Raw genomic sequence first — 18,987 nt, forward strand, 5'->3', positions numbered from 1 at the left:
CGACCCCTGCCGTTGCTGCCGTCCTCGCCGTGCTGTCTAGCCACCGTCGGCCGCTGGCTCGGGCACGATCAACGCGCTGTTAGTTGGCCGATATTAAATTTCAACCAAATTGTGACTGGAATTCGACGTAATTTGGCTGGCCGACAGTGGTGCGTATCGATTTCTGACCAAATAGTCGCTAATACTAAGGGCGCATATCCAGGGATATATATAAAATATCAACACATCTTGGAATTTAATGTTTCAAATGTCTTGCAAAATTTATTCCTTGCACATGTTCACGTCTTTCATTTGTGGAACAAAAACAATAAATTTTAAATTAAAAGATTAACACGATCTCTAGATTTATAAACCTAATAACTCTACTAATCCAAAAAGATAACATCCACTCAAATCTAATTTTTTTTTAAATATATGCAAAATTCTAAAAAGTAACAATGCATATGTTGGAGATTGAAGTCTTAAATCAATATGATTTTGTAAAAAATTGGGATATCATCAATCAATGAAAGTCGAAATTCACTTCAAAATCAAAATTTATATTTCACGTAGATAGATTTAGATTATTAAGTTACTCAAAACTAATTAAAAATAAATGGAAAATTAATTATTAAAAATTAATCTAGAATAATATTAATTGTTAATTTATGTTACACAAGTGTATGGAGAATAGTCTCATCTTGAAAAAATTCAATAGACTTTTCTTTCTTTTTTAATATTGTTGTATTAATGGAGTTAACACAAAAGCTCATGCACTCTCTTTTCATGGGCGAGAAGATGCTCGCACGCACGCACGCGCAATGGGTGCTTTGTTGGTAAGAACATTGAGGAGTTTAAATTTATACATCGGATGATGTGACAATGCTTACATGACACTCGGATGATGTGTCAAGTTCACATGTGACGTAACAGTGACTACGAAAAAATTCGTTAGTTTCGAAATTTGAAGTGCTACTATTTTTAAACATCGCCTATGAAAAAATTTGTTAATTTTGAAATTTGAAATGCTACTATTTCGAGACGTTATCGTTGAATATTTTAAAGATTAAGTTTTAAATATATATAAATTATTATTTTAAAAAATTAAATAAAAAATTAGTTTCAAATTCATCAACTAGAACACCTCTCTCTTCTTTTATCATTTCCCCTCCTTCCTGTCCTGAACTGTCCCAGAATCCTTCCAGAAACTGCACGCCACTCCCTCTCCTCTATTTCCTTTTTTTTCTCCCTGTAATTGTAAACCCTAAAATTAGCAAAATTATTAATTACTCTCCAGAAACCACCGATTAATTAATTAATTAAGTAATTACTCTTCTATTTGTTCTCTTAATTACTCTTATAAAACTACTTGTTACCTAATCCTCTCCGAAACTTTGCCTTCTCCGCCCTTTATAATAACGAACGAATGAGCGATCATTAACGAACCGTAATTTAATCATTTAGCACCACATTTAATCTTTATTGTCTTTTAAATGAAATAAAAAAAAATTAAAAACCTTTTATAGAAAAAAAAACCTCCGCGATCTTGCTTCAGCCCATCGGCATTGACTTTGTAGCTCCTCCGCCGAAGAAGACGAAGTCTGCTTCTTCTCGTGTTAAATACTTTTAGCGATTCCGATCTCGCTCTAAAAGGTTGAATCGAGAAGGAGGAGGAGGAGCGAGGATGGCCGGCGAGGGCTTAACCATTTCACGGGAGGAAGAGGAAGAGGAAGAGGAACGGTCTCTTGCTCCTCTCCCTTCCTCCGGCCGCCACCACCGGAGAAAATCCTCCGCCTCCGCAGCCTCCCGCGACGGATTCCCCAACCCTGCTCACGTCCGCCACCTCTCCCGCACCGAGACGGAACGCCTCGCTGGCTCGCAGCGCGAGCTTGCGGAGTCCAACTCCCGCATCGTCTTCATCGGCGACCCCGGCGGGTCCGACCCCCGATTCGAGCTCCCTAGGAACTCCATCCGCACCGCCAAGTACTCCCCCATTACCTTCCTCCCCCGCAACCTCTTCGAGCAGTTCCGCCGCCTGTCCTACATCTACTTCCTCGCCATTGTCGTCCTCAACCAGCTCCCCCAGCTTGCTGTCTTCGGCCGCGGGGCCTCCGCTCTCCCCCTTGCCTTCGTTCTCCTCGTCACCGCCGTCAAGGACGCCTACGAGGACTGGCGCCGCCACCGATCTGACCGCATCGAGAACAACCGCGCTGCCTCGGTGCTCGACCCTCAATCCGTCCGATTCCTCTCCAAGAGATGGAAGGAGATCCGCGTCGGCGAGGTCCTCAAGGTGCTCGCCAACGAGAGCATCCCCTGTGACATGGTCCTCCTCGCCACCAGCGACCCCACCGGAGTTGCCTACATCCAGACCATCAACCTCGACGGTGAGTCCAACCTCAAAACGCGCTACGCCAAGCAGGAGACCATGTCCCGCCCTCCCGGCGAAGACCACCCGGTCGACTCTGCAGGCTTCATCCGCTGCGAGCATCCCAACCGTAACATCTACGGGTTTCTCGGCAATATGGAAGTCGACCGCAAGCGGGTATCGCTTGGTCCGGCTAACATTATCCTCCGAGGATGCGAGCTCAAGAACACGGCGTGGGTGATCGGGGTCGCTGTGTACACCGGAAGCGAGACCAAGGTCATGCTCAATGGCTCAGGGGCGCCCTCGAAGCGTAGCAGACTGGAGACCCGAATGAACAGGGAGACTCTGCTGCTCTCTGCCATCTTGATTGCGCTGTGCTCGGTAGTGGCCATCTGCAACGGGATTTGGTTGGGAAACCATTCTGATGGTTTGGATTTGGCACAATTCTTTAGGAAGAGGGATTATTCTGATGGGGATGACAAGAAATACAACTACTCTGGGATTGGCATGCAGGTCTTCTTTGCGTTCCTGATGTCGGTGATTGTATTCCAGATCATGATTCCAATTTCGCTCTACATATCAATGGAATTGGTCAGGCTTGGGCAGGCCTATTTCATGGTCCGCGATGCCAATTTGTACGATGAGAGCTCAAACTCTAGATTTCAGTGTAGGGCTCTGAACATAAATGAGGACCTTGGGCAGATCAAGTATGTGTTCTCAGACAAGACGGGAACTTTGACAGAGAACAAGATGGAGTTTCAATGCGCTAGCATTCGGGGGGTAGATTACAGTGGCGGGAGAATATCCTTTCGTGAGAATAGTGAAGCACATTATATCTTAGGTAGGATGGCTATTTTCATAACTTGTGAATTTGTGATTTTCGTACTACAGTGTGACTGATATAATCTAAGTGTCTTTTTTGTAGCAGCTGGCAATCAGATTTTGAAGCCAAAGATGTCAGTTAAGACAGATCCTGAATTAGTTAGATTACTGAAAAACAAAGGAGACACTGAGCAAGGAAAGCGAGCTCGAGAGTTCTTCCTTGCTTTGGCATGCTGCAATACTATTGTCCCATTGGTTGTGGATACAGCAGACCCTAAACAGAAGTTGATAGATTATCAAGGTGAATCTCCAGACGAACAGGCACTTGCTTATGCGGCTGCTTCATATGGGTTTGTGCTTATTGAGCGCACTTCTGGCCACATAATTATTGATGTCCTGGGAAATAGACAAAGGTACTCTTCTACCATTTTTGTGTGAATGAATTGCTAATCTTTGCAAACTTGGATGAGTACGCATCTACAGCATTAGCTGAGAATAACATGATCCCTTGTTCACTTTGCATTGTGAAATTTAAAAATACTATCATATACCTTAAGTTGTAACTATGCTTAACTTTTTTTTCTCTGTTCTGGTTCTTGTTGTCAAAAAAAGATGCAATCTTGCCTACCACACTGGCTGATAAAACAGCAAGACATGTAGTGGATTCATATCTTGCCTACTACAACGGCTGATAAAACAACAATCTTGCCTACTTAAAAGAACTGATGATAGAATTATTACTTCAGGTTGATTAGTTCATATCTTCAAGGGTTTTTAATGTTACATGCTGCAGTTGTAATGGGGTTCTACCATTTTCAAGTGATCTTTTTTGGCTCAGCTAGTTTTCTTCTTATGGGATTACTATTGTATCAACATACTAGTTATCTTCTAATCATTTAATTTGTTTATGTTTGTTTGGTTGTCTGGAATCACTACTAATAAAATTCACTATAGTGATAAATACTGAATTTAGCTAATGTTCCAGGGACAGAAAATATCATAATACACAATTCAGAAAAAGAAACTAGGAGCAGTTTTCTGTAGTACACCAAACCTCTAAAGAGAAATCTAGTTGTATTTTAACTAGGTGTCCCACAATTTTCCATTTCCTGAGAGAATTTACGCCACTAAATTCCTATTGGCAGAGATTAAAAAAATGCTAAAATCTAATGTCATCAGTGACATGATTTTTAAACCTTTTTGCTGACTGGAACATGGATTGAAGTCTTCTGAGTATCAATCTATGCATCACAAAACTTGAAAACAGGTTGAAACTTCTCATCAGACATCATATGCATCACAAAACTTGAAAACAGGTTTGAAAACTTCTCATCAAACTGATCTTAAAGTATGGAAGGTGAAGTGTTTAACTTTCAAGACTAAACCTTTTCTTGCATTAGTTGTATGCTGATGACATTTTCAAATACTCATTATCTTTCTGAAGATACGTTAACTTCTCATATTTTGGATGCAGATACGATGTTTTGGGCCTTCACGAGTTTGATAGTGATAGGAAGAGGATGTCGGTTATAGTATGTGGCCCTGATAAGACAATAAATCTGTTTGTGAAAGGTGCAGACAATTCTATGTTTGGGATTATCCAGAATAAGGTGGATTTGAGCATGATTGATGCAACTAAGGCAGACCTTCAGGCATATTCATCTTTGGGGCTGAGGACACTTGTTGTGGGCATGCGTGAATTAAGTAGGAAGGAGTATGAAGAGTGGCAGTCTGCCTATGAGAATGCAAATACATCATTGATGGGCAGGGCAAAATTACTACGAGCTATTGCTTCTAATGTTGAAAGAGAGCTCCACATTTTGGGAGCTTCTGGAATTGAGGATAAGCTGCAAGAGGGTGTACCAGAAGCCATAGAATCTATGAGACAAGCAGGCATCAAAGTCTGGGTTTTGACAGGGGATAAGCAAGAGACTGCCATTTCTATTGGATTTTCTTGCAAACTTCTAACGAATGAAATGACTCAGATTGTGATAAACAGCAGTTCCGAAGAATCTTGTAGAAAAAGTCTACAAGATGCAGTTGCCATGAACAGAAAATTTGCAGCAATATCACCTGACCCTTTTGAAAATACATTAACAGGCACAGGATCTAATGGAGTTCCAATGGCTTTGATCATTGATGGTATTAGCCTTGTCTACATTTTGAAGACAAAATTAGAAGAAGAGGTAAGACCACAGATTCTCTCGACTAGTTAAAGTTCTTTCCAAAGCTTTTATGTGATTCATGTTGTTTATTCTCACTGGTGCAGTTGTTTAAGGTGGCCACAGCATGTGATGTGGTTTTGTGCTGCCGTGTGGCTCCATTGCAGAAGGCTGGAATTGTTTCTCTTATAAAGAGTCGAACAGATGACATGACCCTTGCAATAGGAGATGGTAAAGTTTCTCATAGATATCTGTTTTTTCTTGTCTATAATTTGGATAACAAGATTAACAAAATTTAATATCGACTCATGGCAAACTTACAATTGTATGATATCAGGTGCAAATGATGTCTCTATGATCCAAACGGCTGATGTTGGCATTGGAATAAGTGGCCAAGAGGGAAGACAAGCTGTTATGGCATCGGATTTTGCCATGGGACAGTTTAGATTCTTAGTGCCTCTTTTGTTGGTCCATGGACATTGGAATTACCAGAGAATGACTTACATGATCTTGTACAACTTCTACAGAAATGCTGTATTTGTCTTCATCTTATTCTGGTAAATATTTCTCAGCACTTCCACTCATCCGATATAGACTTGATTAATCGTTTTTCTTTTTCTTATTGAAATTTTACCTTTTGACTTAATATTTTTAGCAAAATGATGCAACTAGCAAGTCCGATCATATCCATAAAAAAGAAATTATAAAAGTATCTTTCAAAGAGTTTTCAAACTTTGATAGATTTCTTACCCTCTTGAACCATGCTGTTCCATCCCTGCCAAGCAAGAAATGTGGACAGTATGCATAACTTCTTTCAATAAAATAACTGCCAAAGGTGAAAATTTGAATGAGCCCAAAATAATAATTAAAATATAGGACAAAATGAAAAATTGCTAGTGGAAAAAAAACAAAATATCAGTTTAACGACCTAATAGTTGCTTTATTTCTAGGTGTGGAATGAAACATCATCATGTTTTTTATCCTAGCTATCATTGTGCTGTTTGCTCACCATAATATATTGTTCTACATCATTTGTATACTATACCTAACAGATGGCTTCTGGACACAGGTATGTGCTATACACTGCTTATACCTTGACAACTGCAATAACAGAGTGGAGCACCGTCTTATATTCCATAGTTTACACTGCTCTTCCCACAATAGTTGTTGGAATCCTCGACAAAGATCTTAGCAGGAAGACATTGATGAAGTATCCCCAACTCTATAGCTCAGGTCAGAGGGATGAAAGATACAACCTGAAGTTATTTACCCTCACCATGATGGATGCAGTTTGGCAAAGTGTTGCCACATTCTATATCCCATATCTTGCATACAGGCACAGTACCGTTGATGGATCCAGCCTCGGAGACTTGTGGACCCTTGCTGTGGTTATTCTTGTAAACATTCACTTGGCCACGGATGTGTTTCGGTGGTACTGGATCACTCATGTAGCTGTATGGGGCTGCATTGTCGCAACACTTATATGTGTCATCATAATTGACTGCATTTGGACGCTACCTGGTTACTGGTATGCCTTTGCATTTTGATACAATTACACAAAATTCTAGTGCACTATAAGTAAATTGTAGGTAGAAGGCAGTAGTTTCTTTTATGAATGCAGAATGCTTAACTTTGGCTTAATTTCCATGGCAGGGCCATCTTCAAGATAATGGGGACAGGATTATTTTGGTTGTGCTTACTCGGCATAATAGTAGCAGGGATGCTTCCCCATTTTTCAGTGAAGGTATTGAAAGAGTACTTAATGCCGAGTGACATTCAAATTGCTAGAGAGATGGACAAGTTTCGGAGAACAAATGCAGCAACTACTCTGGAAATTCAAATGAACAGATTCTCAACACCTCAGTTATGATGTGCTCAACAAATTTTTTTCTCTTCTAGTTCTCCTTTGTTTATTATGTATATTAGTCTATTCTTTCAGCTAACAGTCGTCTTTCTCGCCGACAGTTTGCTTATCATTTAGCCAAAGTAACTTTTTTTCCTTCTTTCAAAAGAGATTAAACTAAATGGCATTGCAGAATACGTGCAGTGCATCAATACACCCTAAGAGGGGCTTTCCCTTTTCTTGTGAGTTCTTATGTCAAGTGTAAAAATAGAGCATTCGTTACTACTGTGTGTTTTTTTTTCAGCATATGACGACCTGCGTATCTATTATTTTTTGCAAAGATCAAGTAGAATTGAAAATATTGTCCACCACTGTTGGTATTCTGCAAAACTCTACAATCTGATTGTTTGAAACAATAGAATTCCTGTTGCATTGCTCACACGACTTCAACGCGAAGAACTCTTTCTAGCAACAAAATAAATTGTCACGAGTTTTTCACCTTTGATTTTTGTTTGATGAATAATTTGATAAATACTCTTGTTATCAAGAAATCATCGTACCATGCAACATGTAATAGCTCTTATCATACAAAAAGTGGTGAAACCTTCAGCAGTTGCTAGCTTGCTAATTGAAATTACAGAACAAGTCGCCAATCAAGGCGAATGAGAATAAAACTATCATGTAACGTTTTTATGTGATCTTCCACTTTTGCTCAAATGCACTGCAAATCCTGTTCAAACAGCATGCCGCGCTCAAGGGGTATTCTGATACTGAAAAACACAAAGCAACAATAGTTTTTAGCAGCCACAGGCGATGGCCCAATCAAGGTTAATGACCTAAAAACATTTAAGTTACAATTCAAAATTAATTGTTCATATGGAACAATAGGTTACTGGAACAATCGTTTATTATTCCCCCTTGATGCAACAATTTGACATATTAAAATAATAGTGCATCAATGTGTTGATTGACAAGAAGCTTGAAATAAATCACATAATGTTGCAAACAATATAGTTGATCGACAAGAGGCTTACTGGATACAAAATCATCAATGTATTCCTTACTGATCACTCCATGAGCCATTGCACCAACCTGAAAAGTTATATTGTCAGTCGTTCGATGATAAAAGGCTCGACCAGAGAATTAAGAAAATATCGTGTTTCAATAAATACCACAAAAACAAGCGGAGCATCATCACTAGCAGCAGCAACATAATTGGATAAGTTAACCAGCTTGTCTGAACTATAAGAGAGTCCTGCAAAATCGAGAAATTAACAATCAAGAAGCAGTTACATAAGGATTTTTTTTTTAAAAAAAGGATGGCTCAATGCTCGAAACTCCCGTCAATGCGAGGTCTCAGGGAAGGATTTATTATACCCGTGACTTTTAGGTCACATGACAACAATTTTACTGTTGCACCAAAGCTCCCCTTCTATTTACACAAGGATTTTAAAAGGAAAAAAATTAGGAAAAAATTATCACCTATTTTCTGGGAATTGACGGGCAAGTGACGAGTCACTGGGTTTTTTATAACGTTAAGAAGTTTCTCACGCTTCCCAACAGCTGTTATGCTTAACTTTTGTAACAATTGTGCTGCAGCAGTCACAGGATGCAAGTACTTCAACAATTATACTAATGGAATCAAATATACAAAGATTGGAAGCAACACAAAGGAAGATCTATGCACTTACACATAAGACCACAGAAGCGCTTGAAGGTCCTCGGTATGCGAACATGTGCTTTAATTTCAAAAAGAACTCCTTTCTCTGTTTTCACATAAACAGCTTGCAACCTACCGGCCTTAGCTAAGGGACTATCAAATATTGCAAGAAGGGCCTGAATAAGAGTATGTCTGCATGTCAATTTTCAAGTACAACCACAAACTCTTCAAGGAGAACTTCTAATGTAAATAGCCATTTCATGACTGCTAGATGGCTAGAATTTTTGATTTAGGATTGGGTGAGTCCACAAATTGTGAAAGATTTCATGAACCACAAGAAGCCAATATAATTCAACATAGTTTTAAGCACATTCATGTGGGAAAAATCAGTCAAACGATGATATAAGAGTCAATAAGACAAGAATATTCATGGCAAAATATGAAGAAATCCGAAACTGGAAAAGAAATGCAGAAACATCTAACAATCAAATCAACTAACCTGGTGAATGATGTCTGGCCTATAATCAGCAGGGTTGCGATTCTGCTTCTTCAAATAATTTGTATGGTCATCTGAGTTCAGAATTTGGAAATTCTGTATACAAGCAAAAGTTTCTTAGGCAAACAGAGTAAGAGACACAATGGCTGCTTAATAGAAGACATATGTGATGCAATTCTTTTATTTCATAACTTTGTATAGAAAAATCATACTAACTTTTTGTGGAAGGAGAAAAGAGGTAAACCAATCTAATTAGTGTGTAAGAAAATTGTTTGCCTTCAATTAAACTATGCTAATCCACCCATGGTTGTTTCAGACAAAAATAGAGAGTAAATTCCCACGCCACATGACGCTGGAAATAGAAAGAGAACCTAAATGATGTAATGACGTGGAACTTATAATTATACATGGGTGGCAAGAGGCCACACCTAAAAAGAAATCAGCATATTCAATGATTCCTAGTTTTCATAATTAATTTTATTTCTATCTGCATTACTTTATTCATATCCTTCATCATGTTTTGGCAACTTCCTTAAATTTTTTTTCATAATGGCACGTTCTCAATATAATTTTATTCTTGTTATCAGTTAAAGCATTAGTATTTGTTTTGAAATTCAAAGATGATAAATCTAGAATTGCTTTTGCTCATCAATTTTGCTTTCTCTCTCTCACACACACACTGAACTTTGAGCTTACGTTCCCTGGTAAACCAGTACACTGTAAACTAGATTCCTTCTAGTTATCTTTCATACACACTTGTCGCCTTAATAGGTAACATTAATGTGGATTTTATTGTTTTCCTTAGGATCTAGTATTTGCTAAGTTTCAACTACTTGCATGGTGAGTAATTTTTCCTGTAATAAGCCAGATGGAGTACCTACCAAACTAATTTCATTTAAGAGTACAAACCCTGGAGTGATCGATGAACATCCATGCAATACAATCTGCTGTCTAACTGTGAACATGTAAATCTAGAGAGTCACAAGTCCTAGCATACAAACTCTTGTAATCAGTTTGTGTAAAGAAATGTGATCTAGCATACAAACTCTTGCAAAAAAAATTGTGTCAAGACATGCCTAGGTGGGAGAGAAGACAGCATGTGAGCCTGCGTGATCACGGCCTGTTTGTGTAAAGACATGTGTAGGTGGAAGAGAAAACAGCAAGTGAGCCTACGCGATCACATGATCAGTTCCTCTTTCACAATAACAAACTCATGAATCTGCTCGAATCCAACAAGAATAAGCTCGAATATACAATTTTACAGCGAAATAAAATTGCAAACTCCTATCCATCATTCAGCACGTACATGACAATTCGTCTCGAATCTTACACGCTGACGACGTAGCGTTCGATCACGCAGGGGAAAAAAAACTAACTGGCGTACCTTTCCGACTTTTCCGACCTCCAGACAAGCCTTTTCGAGGACGAATATGACCCCCGGCCGCTTGGCTCTGTCAACAGGTCCAGTGATCGGGAGGACAGGAATCTTGTCCAAAGCTTCCTCCGTCCGCCTCTCGTCCTCGTTCTCCTCTACCTCGACTCCAGTCTCAAAAGCAGCTTGATCGCCTTCCCTTTCTCCATCGTCGGAGGCATCTTCTACCTTCTCCTCCTCAGGCGGCGCTGGTTCTTCGACTCTCCTTCTCTTGAGCTTTCTCCCCTTCACTGCGTAGGGCCGAACCATCTCTGCTCGGCGGCGGGCAGGCGGGGCGGGTGGGAAATTGTCTAACTAGGGCGAACGTTGTTATTTATTTATTTTATTCTTCAAAAACAAAATAGAGAAATAAAAATGGAAAAATTTGTTAAATCGCACCCTTAACAATTTTCAAAATACACCTCCAACTTTTTAAATTCACAAGTAACTTCCTAAAATGAATATTTTATTTGACAAAGAATTAGTAAACAAAAATGAATGTAGTTAAATAATTTACTTATACCTATTTGATTTATAAGCAAATAATGGTTTGATTAAAAAGAAAAATAAATCAAGCTTTTTAAAAATAACTTACTAATATAATTTTATTAGAGGTAAAGCATATGGTGCTTGGATCTTCCATTCAAAAGATTCTTATAGATTTCTTAATAATTTAGATATCCAAGCTTTATTCCATTGATTTTAGAGGTAAATTTAAAGGTTGATTTACATAATATTGCCACTACGAGGGAGATCATTGTCTCAGTTTTATCGAGATTCGATCATTACTTATATAAGTCTGCCCCGCAGTAATCAATTCAACTATGCCCCCTTGGCAACTTATAATATTTATTTCAACAAAAAATGGAATCAATCACTTCAACGGTCCCACACCGTTTGACAATCCGTGAGAAAGTAAATCGAAAAGTTCAGTTGACTACTACGGGAGATGTCATCATCTTGACTTCGTTGAGATTCGACCCTTGCCTATTCAACAAGTCTCTTTGCATTAACCAACTCAACCATGCTCCCCAGGTAACATATAATATTCATTTTAGCAAAAGGTAGAATCAGTTACTTCAACAGCTCCACACGATCGCCTCCCATGACCATCTGTGATGAGGTAAATCGAGAAGCTACAATAACCCCACAATTATTTGTAAAGAGATAAATCGTGAAACTATAATTGACCACTATGGGGAGGACATTGCTTTAACTTTGTCGAGATTCGACTCTTGTCCATTTTAGTAAGTCTGTCCCATACTAATCAATTCAATGATATTTCAAGAGGACATATAATATTCATGCTCTTTAGTAAATGTGATCTTTCAAATTATTCCCCACATAGCAAATATATCGAATAATATGGTGGAATTTGAATTACCAATAATTTATATTGTTTGATATTCGATTTATATTTTATTTAAATTTAATCGTTATTCAGTTCTATTATTTGGATTGACATGTAAACACCAACAATTAGTTTAAATTTATTAGTGTGTAAAATATACGTGGATTTAATCCCTACTAATTTAAAATTTAGACATATAAAAATATATTAATCAAAATAAACAAAGAATAAGTAAGAATTTAACTGTGTGATATTGATCACAAGTTGAAGTTTATTTTTTTAAAACTTATTGTTTAATTATTAAAGGTTAAACATTTATTTACTTAATATATAATTTAATTATAATATATGTTATAAAAATTATTATATATTAATTAATTAATTATTTGAATTTGATGAAAAAAAAATGAAATAAGTCCACAAACGCAGCTAGGTTTTGATCGGCTGCGCTCCTCGCTGTGGATTACCCAGATCAGTAGGGTTCGATCGGTTGATCTTTGCGCGGAAATCTAGCTTTCTCACGCTACCTCCTTCTGTCCTCTTTGAATCGAGGGCTTGGTGGAGTCGCTTGTTGTAGGTAGGAGCGAAGGAGGATGTCCGAGGAACCCAAGGCAAGTTCATGATTTTGTAGGTGTATTATGCTCTGTGCTCTGCCGTCCAGTTTTAGTGACTGGGAAGCTTTTTATCTTCTCTGTTATTTCCCTGGGTTTCTTACTGCGATTCTCATTTTCGGAAGAAAGGTGATGATGGCACAACTACCGACATATACAACGTTGAAGCAGCCGAGATCCTTGCGAACGAGGCTCAGGTGAGAGTCAATTCGCATCAAAGTTGTATTTTTGTTAATAATGATGACAGAAAACTCTCAGAGAAATCAAGATATCGTGATTTTGTAACTAGTGTTATCAATTCAGACGGAGTTGCAACATGCTTGATGAGGATATGAATGTTTCTCAACTGTTTTTTGTTTTTGTAGCTTCTCCCTATCGCTGAGGCAACTCCAATCTACGAGCAACTTCTCTCTACGTTTCCGACAGCTGTAAGTGTTTGTCTTGAATTATTCTTTTTATTTTAATTTCATTTTATAAGAAATTGTTGGAATTGGCAATGTCTAGTTGAAATTGACATGGAATTGGCAAAGAAATTGTATAAAAGTATATGACAAAGATACTTAAGCAGTTATGTTGACATAAAATGAATCCTGTTATTAAAAAGTAATAATGGGTCTATATGGGATGTAATAACTTTCATGTAGGAAAAACTAAGTTGGTTGCAAATGAGTTGAAGGAAATCTATCTTTATCTTAGGTTTGGCTTGACAAAGTTTTATCTAGCTTAAATTTGATTCAACAGCAAAATTCTTGCTTGAGCTCAGCACGTTTCAATAACACTGAACTTCATTGTACTTGTTTATGTAGCTATAAAGCTTAACTCAGGATCATGACCACAAGTCCTAGTTAAGAAATTTTCCAATGCTTAAACTTGGTCTGAGTTGGTATTTAACTAAAGTGCTACTTTCAAACTATAAGCTTATATATGAATTAACTCAATCCAGGTTGGAATCTGATTGAAGCTTGAACCCGTCATAATTGAGATCAAACTCAACTTAAGATCCACAACTTGTCGCTTTGTCAAAATGATAACAGTAGTTGATTTTGAAGTCTCATGGAGCAGAAAAACAACCCATATGAGAGAATTAGTGCATTGACTTTCAAAGGCTGATTGCCCTGGAATGTTGAAGCCCAATTTATTCTTTTCATTAGTCCATAACACTCCATTTCAAACTAACAAACTGTCATAAGCTGTAGCTTCATTACTCATTCCCTAGAACCATTCCCAGTCGACATCATGTGAGGCCTAATGGTGGCTTCCTCATCACACAAGTAATAATTTTCAATGGTGCCACCATGCCTAGGATTATGTTGATCTCATACAATTTGTAGCATCCCACTAGATGAGAGAATTGTTGTCACACAAATATATCTTCTCAAACATTTTTCCATGCCTAGGATTAGATTTGCTTTGATATCAGAGCTCAGTTCAGTTTGATGTGAGCATTGTTAAAATTAATTACCTGCCAATTCTTAAGTCTAATTGATAGCGGTTCACTTATTTGAATTCAGTATCCTTTTCACTAGTTCACAACTCCTTAGGTGGAGAGTTGTGGAAGAGCTCTATTGGGCCTCACATGTTTCTGATTAAGCATGATTTTATGCTAGGAGCTTAACTTTCGGTTTTAACAAGGACATCAAGTCTTAATGGAAGGGACTGTGACATCCTAGTTTAGTCCAACATGAAGGTTAAGGACTAAGGCAAGGGCTTTAGTTTAGCTTATAACTACTACACTTAGATGAGTGAGTTTCTATTCATTCTTGTTTAAGCATTTTAGCTAGTGGTTGGATCTGACAAGATAACAAGATAGTTCTCTCATCAGAGTATAATCTGAAAATAAAGGACATTTATCAAGTCACAAGGACAAAAGTGATACTGATGCAATGAAAAAGAAAGTGAATTTTCCATCCGGTTAAAGTTCCTCAAGTTGAATAATTCATTTTGAAAAGTATCTGAGCTGCAAGTGGACCTTATTTTTCCACATGAAGCTGTAAGTGGATTATACACAAGTATAGATCTTATGGTGGAATACCACTTGTATTAATGGATGCCCTTTTAACTTCTCCAAAACTCAGTTGTTGAACCTTGTTTATAGTTTGTTCTTTTTTAGCAGAGCACACTGGCCTTTGGAATTACCACCTCAGATTTTCCCCTTTTTACTTGGATTAAATTTGATTATCCCTCTTGAGTATGCAGGCCAAGTACTGGAAGCAATATGTGGAGGCATACATAACCACTCACAATGATGAGGTTACAAAACAGATATTCAGTCGGTGTTTGTGGAACTGCCTTCAAATTTCACTATGGTAATGATTATTCTATTCTAAATATTCTTCAAATTATGTCTTTTACTATTGAAAAAAACTATTCAATGTATTATTATTGTTTCCAATTATTCTTGAGAAATGAAACTCGGTGTCTTGTTAATTGCTAATGATTTTCCCACAATGACTGATGAAATTCAATAATGAAGGATGAGTCTGTTATAGCCATGTATTGCCATCCTGTTTCTCTCCTTTACTGTATTTCTTTTTCTTTTTAAATTTACTTCAGTGAGTCTCTGTGAGTTACTATTAGAACTTTGCTACGTTATAAGTTATAACAAGCACAAAATCCTTTGACGTCTTGTTTGTTTATGATAAAATATCATTTCTTTTATTGAATTAGATTATTTTCTGTTCTTTTATAATAATATTTGTTTTGTAAAATATTAGCGAGAATACATAGTCTTAGTGATTCTATCTATTTAGATAAGTTCTTACAATATGTATGCAGTTTAAGTGTATTGTTGAACACATGACTCGTGAACACCTTGCAAAGCTTCAAAAGATAAACTCTAAGTAGTTTTAGTCTCTATCTAGGTCATCAAAAGATTAACACACTATCTATCTAAAATAAACCTTTACAAGTTTGAAGCTCTCTACACCATAAACTCTTAATCCAAGCTTGACCACTTCAATCATCAAGTTCACAATAAGTTCCATACACGATGTAAAATATCAAATATAAATATCTAACTTGAATTGCAGTGCTAAAACATCAAAACACTGTTTGGATGAACCATTGTTCCAACACTTATTTAACACTGACTGGTAGGGGATAGGAAGAGGAAGAAGAGAAATGTACATGTTCTTGTTCACCATTGTTTGAGCTTGGGTTCATTGTTTCCCTAGAGATTTTGGCTTGTTGGTTAAACATTTACATGTTTAAAATTACTCAACACAGACTTAATTTCACTTAACCATGTTTAATTCTGTCAAAATTTGCATGCTCTAAACATGACAATCTTATTTGGTAGGGGTCACGTTGTAAATGTTTTTTTCTTCCCTTTTTCACATATCTGGGCTCTAGATCTAGCTTTGTAATGACTATTCTTCTGGATTTTTTTTGACATTATGTTTCTGTTTCTTTTGCTGTATTTTCAACAAATAGGCGTTGCTATATCAATTTTATCAGGAAAGTAAATGAAAAGAAGGGACCTGAGGGTCTTGAGGAGACCAGAAAAGCATATGATTTCATGCTGAATTATGTTGGTACATTCAATTACTTTGGTTGGAGTTCATTTTAAGTTCTAATTCTGTAAATTTTTGCATTTCAATTCATATGATTATTTTTATACCAATTGCTGAGTTTATAATACATAAACCCTTTTGTCTCGTTGCACTGGCATGCTTTGTGAGCTCCATAAATTTCAACATGCACCACAAGAAGAATAAGTGATGCAGCAAGATGACCAACAAATCTCATATGAAGACAAGATTCATGGAGAGAACTTTTGTTAAATCGAGAGATTATCTACAAGGGATTTATGTATCTTATTTACCATTGTGAATATAACAAACTTTTATGATTAATTATAACATATTTTAAAATTTTAAAGCATTGAATTAAAATTCCCCCCGAAATTAAATTTTAAACTTGTCTTTTATATTTTTCTACCGCACCAAGAATAACTTGACCTTGCTAGAAGCTAGAAGATCAAACTTGTCGACGCCTAACATAAGTGTGAAGTGGACATTTAGGCAAGGCTCTTTGTGGAAATAATATTCACATAACTGTCTATGATTATTTTACATTACTTCACTATCTATGACAATTTTACGTGATTTATTCTCACAATTTGCGGAAGTGTGAAAATACTAATATGCTTGTATGATTTATTAAATATAGGCATGGACTGAATGCAACACACCACGTAGAGCTCCTCCCTATTCTTTTCCTCATCTTGATTAATTAAGGTCGTACTTTGAAATCTTGTGTTGTTCTGGTATAGTCAAAATGTATTGTTTTGACAAATTACTAAAACTTGGTACTATTCAGCACAGGAAATTTATCTTGTGTCTAGCATGTCGAAGAGTAGTGTATCTTATTGGCATTTGACACTCTTTGACATGCTACAAATGTGTCAAGATGAATTGAAATAATATCTATTATTTTTTCAGCTTATGTTCATACAATACAATGTCAAAATTATATCATTTTAATGGGACACGAAGGTTGACCTTTGATATGTAATTATATTTTTCTTTTGTTTTTCTTCCTTTCCATCTCCTTTCTCCTTTGTATCCCCCTTACAACTTTTCTCTTCACTATATGTCAAAACACCAACATCGGTTCAATGAAACAATATTGTTCACATCAAAGTCCGAAACTCTAGAATGGTTCATCAAAATTTTGAACCTTTTTAGGGTATATCTATGGTCTCAAACTTATCATAAAATCTTTGAGTTAAAAGTTATGCTATTTTATTCTCACTCTCATGTTCGGGTTTTATGAGTCAATGGGGACATTTTGACACGAAGTGGTCCTTACCATGATACATATAACTTTGTATGTTAGGGATAAAGTTAGGATTATGTTTCTATGGTCATTTAAGAGTATGTGGGCTACCTTTTACTCGGTGGTTGGCAATGCAAAACAAGTTGAGCTAGTGGGGTTTTTATTGGTGATCTCATATGAAGTGGTGCATTTTCAGTCGAAGGGGTTCATTTGAGTGCTGAAACCTTTTGGATTTGCTCAGTCTTCATGGCTTTATGGTAGGTCTCTTTTAATGAATAAGGAATACTCTATGGTCTTCTCTAGCTTTGTAGTGTTGAGGAGGTGGTAAAATCACCATTGAGGGATCATGAGTGACACTATAACAAATTGTCGAGGAAGGAGATTGACGGATCACTTAGTCTGCCTAGTGCAAAACAGAAGAGGATGTGGATAGGTGGGTGTTCTAAATCCTGTTGGATGGTTCTGCGAGCTGGGGGGTGAGCATGGTTATGAGATGGTGGCTGACTGGATTTGGCATTGACATGGGTGGATGCAGCCTTAATTTGCTGGAGAGAGTTGGTCTTGATGTCATTGGAGTGGAACAAGGAGAATTCTCTCCCAGTCAGTGATGCTGTGATTGGAGTCACAAATAAAGGCTTGTTATTGGGTGGAATTGCAATTTGGTCTCTGCTTCATATTATTAAGGTGGTTTCTTGAAGGGCTTGATTTTATAAATTAGTTCTTCTAAATATATGGTGCCCTAATAAATATAACATCTTTAAAAAACTCATAACTAAGTTATTTCTTTCATCTAGTTTCGATATGATCCAGAGCCATCGATTTAACACCATCACTGCCTATCTATTGAGGCAAATTAAGTATAAAACCAATACGTGTATGTTGCATCCTCAACAAAGCATTAGATTTTTGATACTTTCTTGATTTATTGTGGTTTATAATTTCTTGCGTTCCCTTTAAATTGTCCAATTCTCATGTTGGGTACTACCAAGAAATTTTTGATCTTCCATATACTATGTAGTTTTCTAATAATTTGATATTGAACAGGATATGATGTTGCTTCTGGACCTGTATGGTTGGAATACATTGCTTTCTTGAAGTCATTACCAGTCAGTGCAGTCTATTCTATTCATTAACTTTGATTCCAAGTTTTATACTTGATCGTTGAGATGATTATTAACCTTTTGCTAACTAGGTTACAACAGCTCAGGAAGAGTCTCACCGCGTGGCAAATTTAAGGAAAGTATATCAAAGAGCAATTGTAACTCCAACTCATCATGTTGAACAGCTTTGGAAAGACTATGAAAATTTTGAGAATTCTGTTAATCGCACAGCTGTAAGAATTCCATGATGAATTATTTGGGTATCTCTTGTAATATAAGATCGAATGCTATATGATACTAGATACAGAAAAGTTACAGTGATCATATTCTATGGTTAGGAATTGGGATAGTTGATCACTTGATTTTATGAATGCTCATATGTGGAGTTTTATTTTAGATCAGTTATCG

The 18,987-nt window shown here is 37.0% G+C and overlaps 3 protein-coding genes across 4 annotated transcripts in view; 2 read left to right on the forward strand and 1 right to left on the reverse strand.

The window, feature by feature from the left end:
• The first annotated feature begins 1,626 nt into the window (after positions 1–1,626).
• LOC141839252 (phospholipid-transporting ATPase 1-like) lies at positions 1,627–7,407 on the forward strand. 2 transcript variants are annotated; one of them, XM_074726960.1, is made up of 7 exons: positions 1,627–3,185; positions 3,270–3,579; positions 4,641–5,352; positions 5,436–5,559; positions 5,666–5,885; positions 6,398–6,856; positions 6,982–7,407. In XM_074726960.1, the coding sequence occupies exons 1-7, from the start codon at positions 1,664–1,666 to the stop codon at positions 7,196–7,198; spliced, it is 3,564 nt and encodes a 1,187-aa protein (XP_074583061.1). In that variant the 5' UTR covers positions 1,627–1,663; the 3' UTR covers positions 7,199–7,407. The 2 variants fall into 2 exon arrangements, with proteins under 2 accessions (XP_074583061.1, XP_074583062.1); XM_074726961.1 differs by having other exon boundaries at positions 3,273–3,579.
• A 265-nt stretch (positions 7,408–7,672) lies between these two features.
• On the reverse strand, positions 7,673–11,042 carry LOC141840315 (uncharacterized). Its single transcript, XM_074728257.1, has 7 exons — positions 10,712–11,042; positions 9,331–9,423; positions 8,863–9,007; positions 8,654–8,764; positions 8,344–8,426; positions 8,206–8,263; positions 7,673–7,941 (listed from the first exon to the last, which is right to left on the reverse strand). Exons 1-7 carry the CDS (start codon positions 11,006–11,008, stop codon positions 7,862–7,864), a joined length of 867 nt encoding a protein of 288 aa, XP_074584358.1. The 5' UTR covers positions 11,009–11,042; the 3' UTR covers positions 7,673–7,861.
• A 1,640-nt stretch (positions 11,043–12,682) lies between these two features.
• Positions 12,683–18,987, forward strand: part of LOC141837559 (cleavage stimulation factor subunit 77) — a 30,486-nt gene continuing 24,181 nt past the window's right edge. Inside the window, exons 1-7 of the mRNA XM_074724939.1 lie at positions 12,683–12,700; positions 12,826–12,897; positions 13,066–13,128; positions 14,897–15,006; positions 16,133–16,233; positions 18,524–18,585; positions 18,672–18,812. Coding sequence (XP_074581040.1) covers positions 12,683–12,700; positions 12,826–12,897; positions 13,066–13,128; positions 14,897–15,006; positions 16,133–16,233; positions 18,524–18,585; positions 18,672–18,812 — 567 coding nt within the window. The remainder of the gene's footprint in view (positions 12,701–12,825; positions 12,898–13,065; positions 13,129–14,896; positions 15,007–16,132; positions 16,234–18,523; positions 18,586–18,671; positions 18,813–18,987) is intronic.

This window comes from Curcuma longa, chromosome 11 (genome assembly GCF_044706935.1).
Source record: "Curcuma longa cultivar G26 ecotype Majalengka, Jawa Barat chromosome 11, ITB_CL_G26_1.1, whole genome shotgun sequence".
NCBI classification, from domain to species: Eukaryota; Viridiplantae; Streptophyta; class Magnoliopsida; order Zingiberales; family Zingiberaceae; genus Curcuma; species Curcuma longa.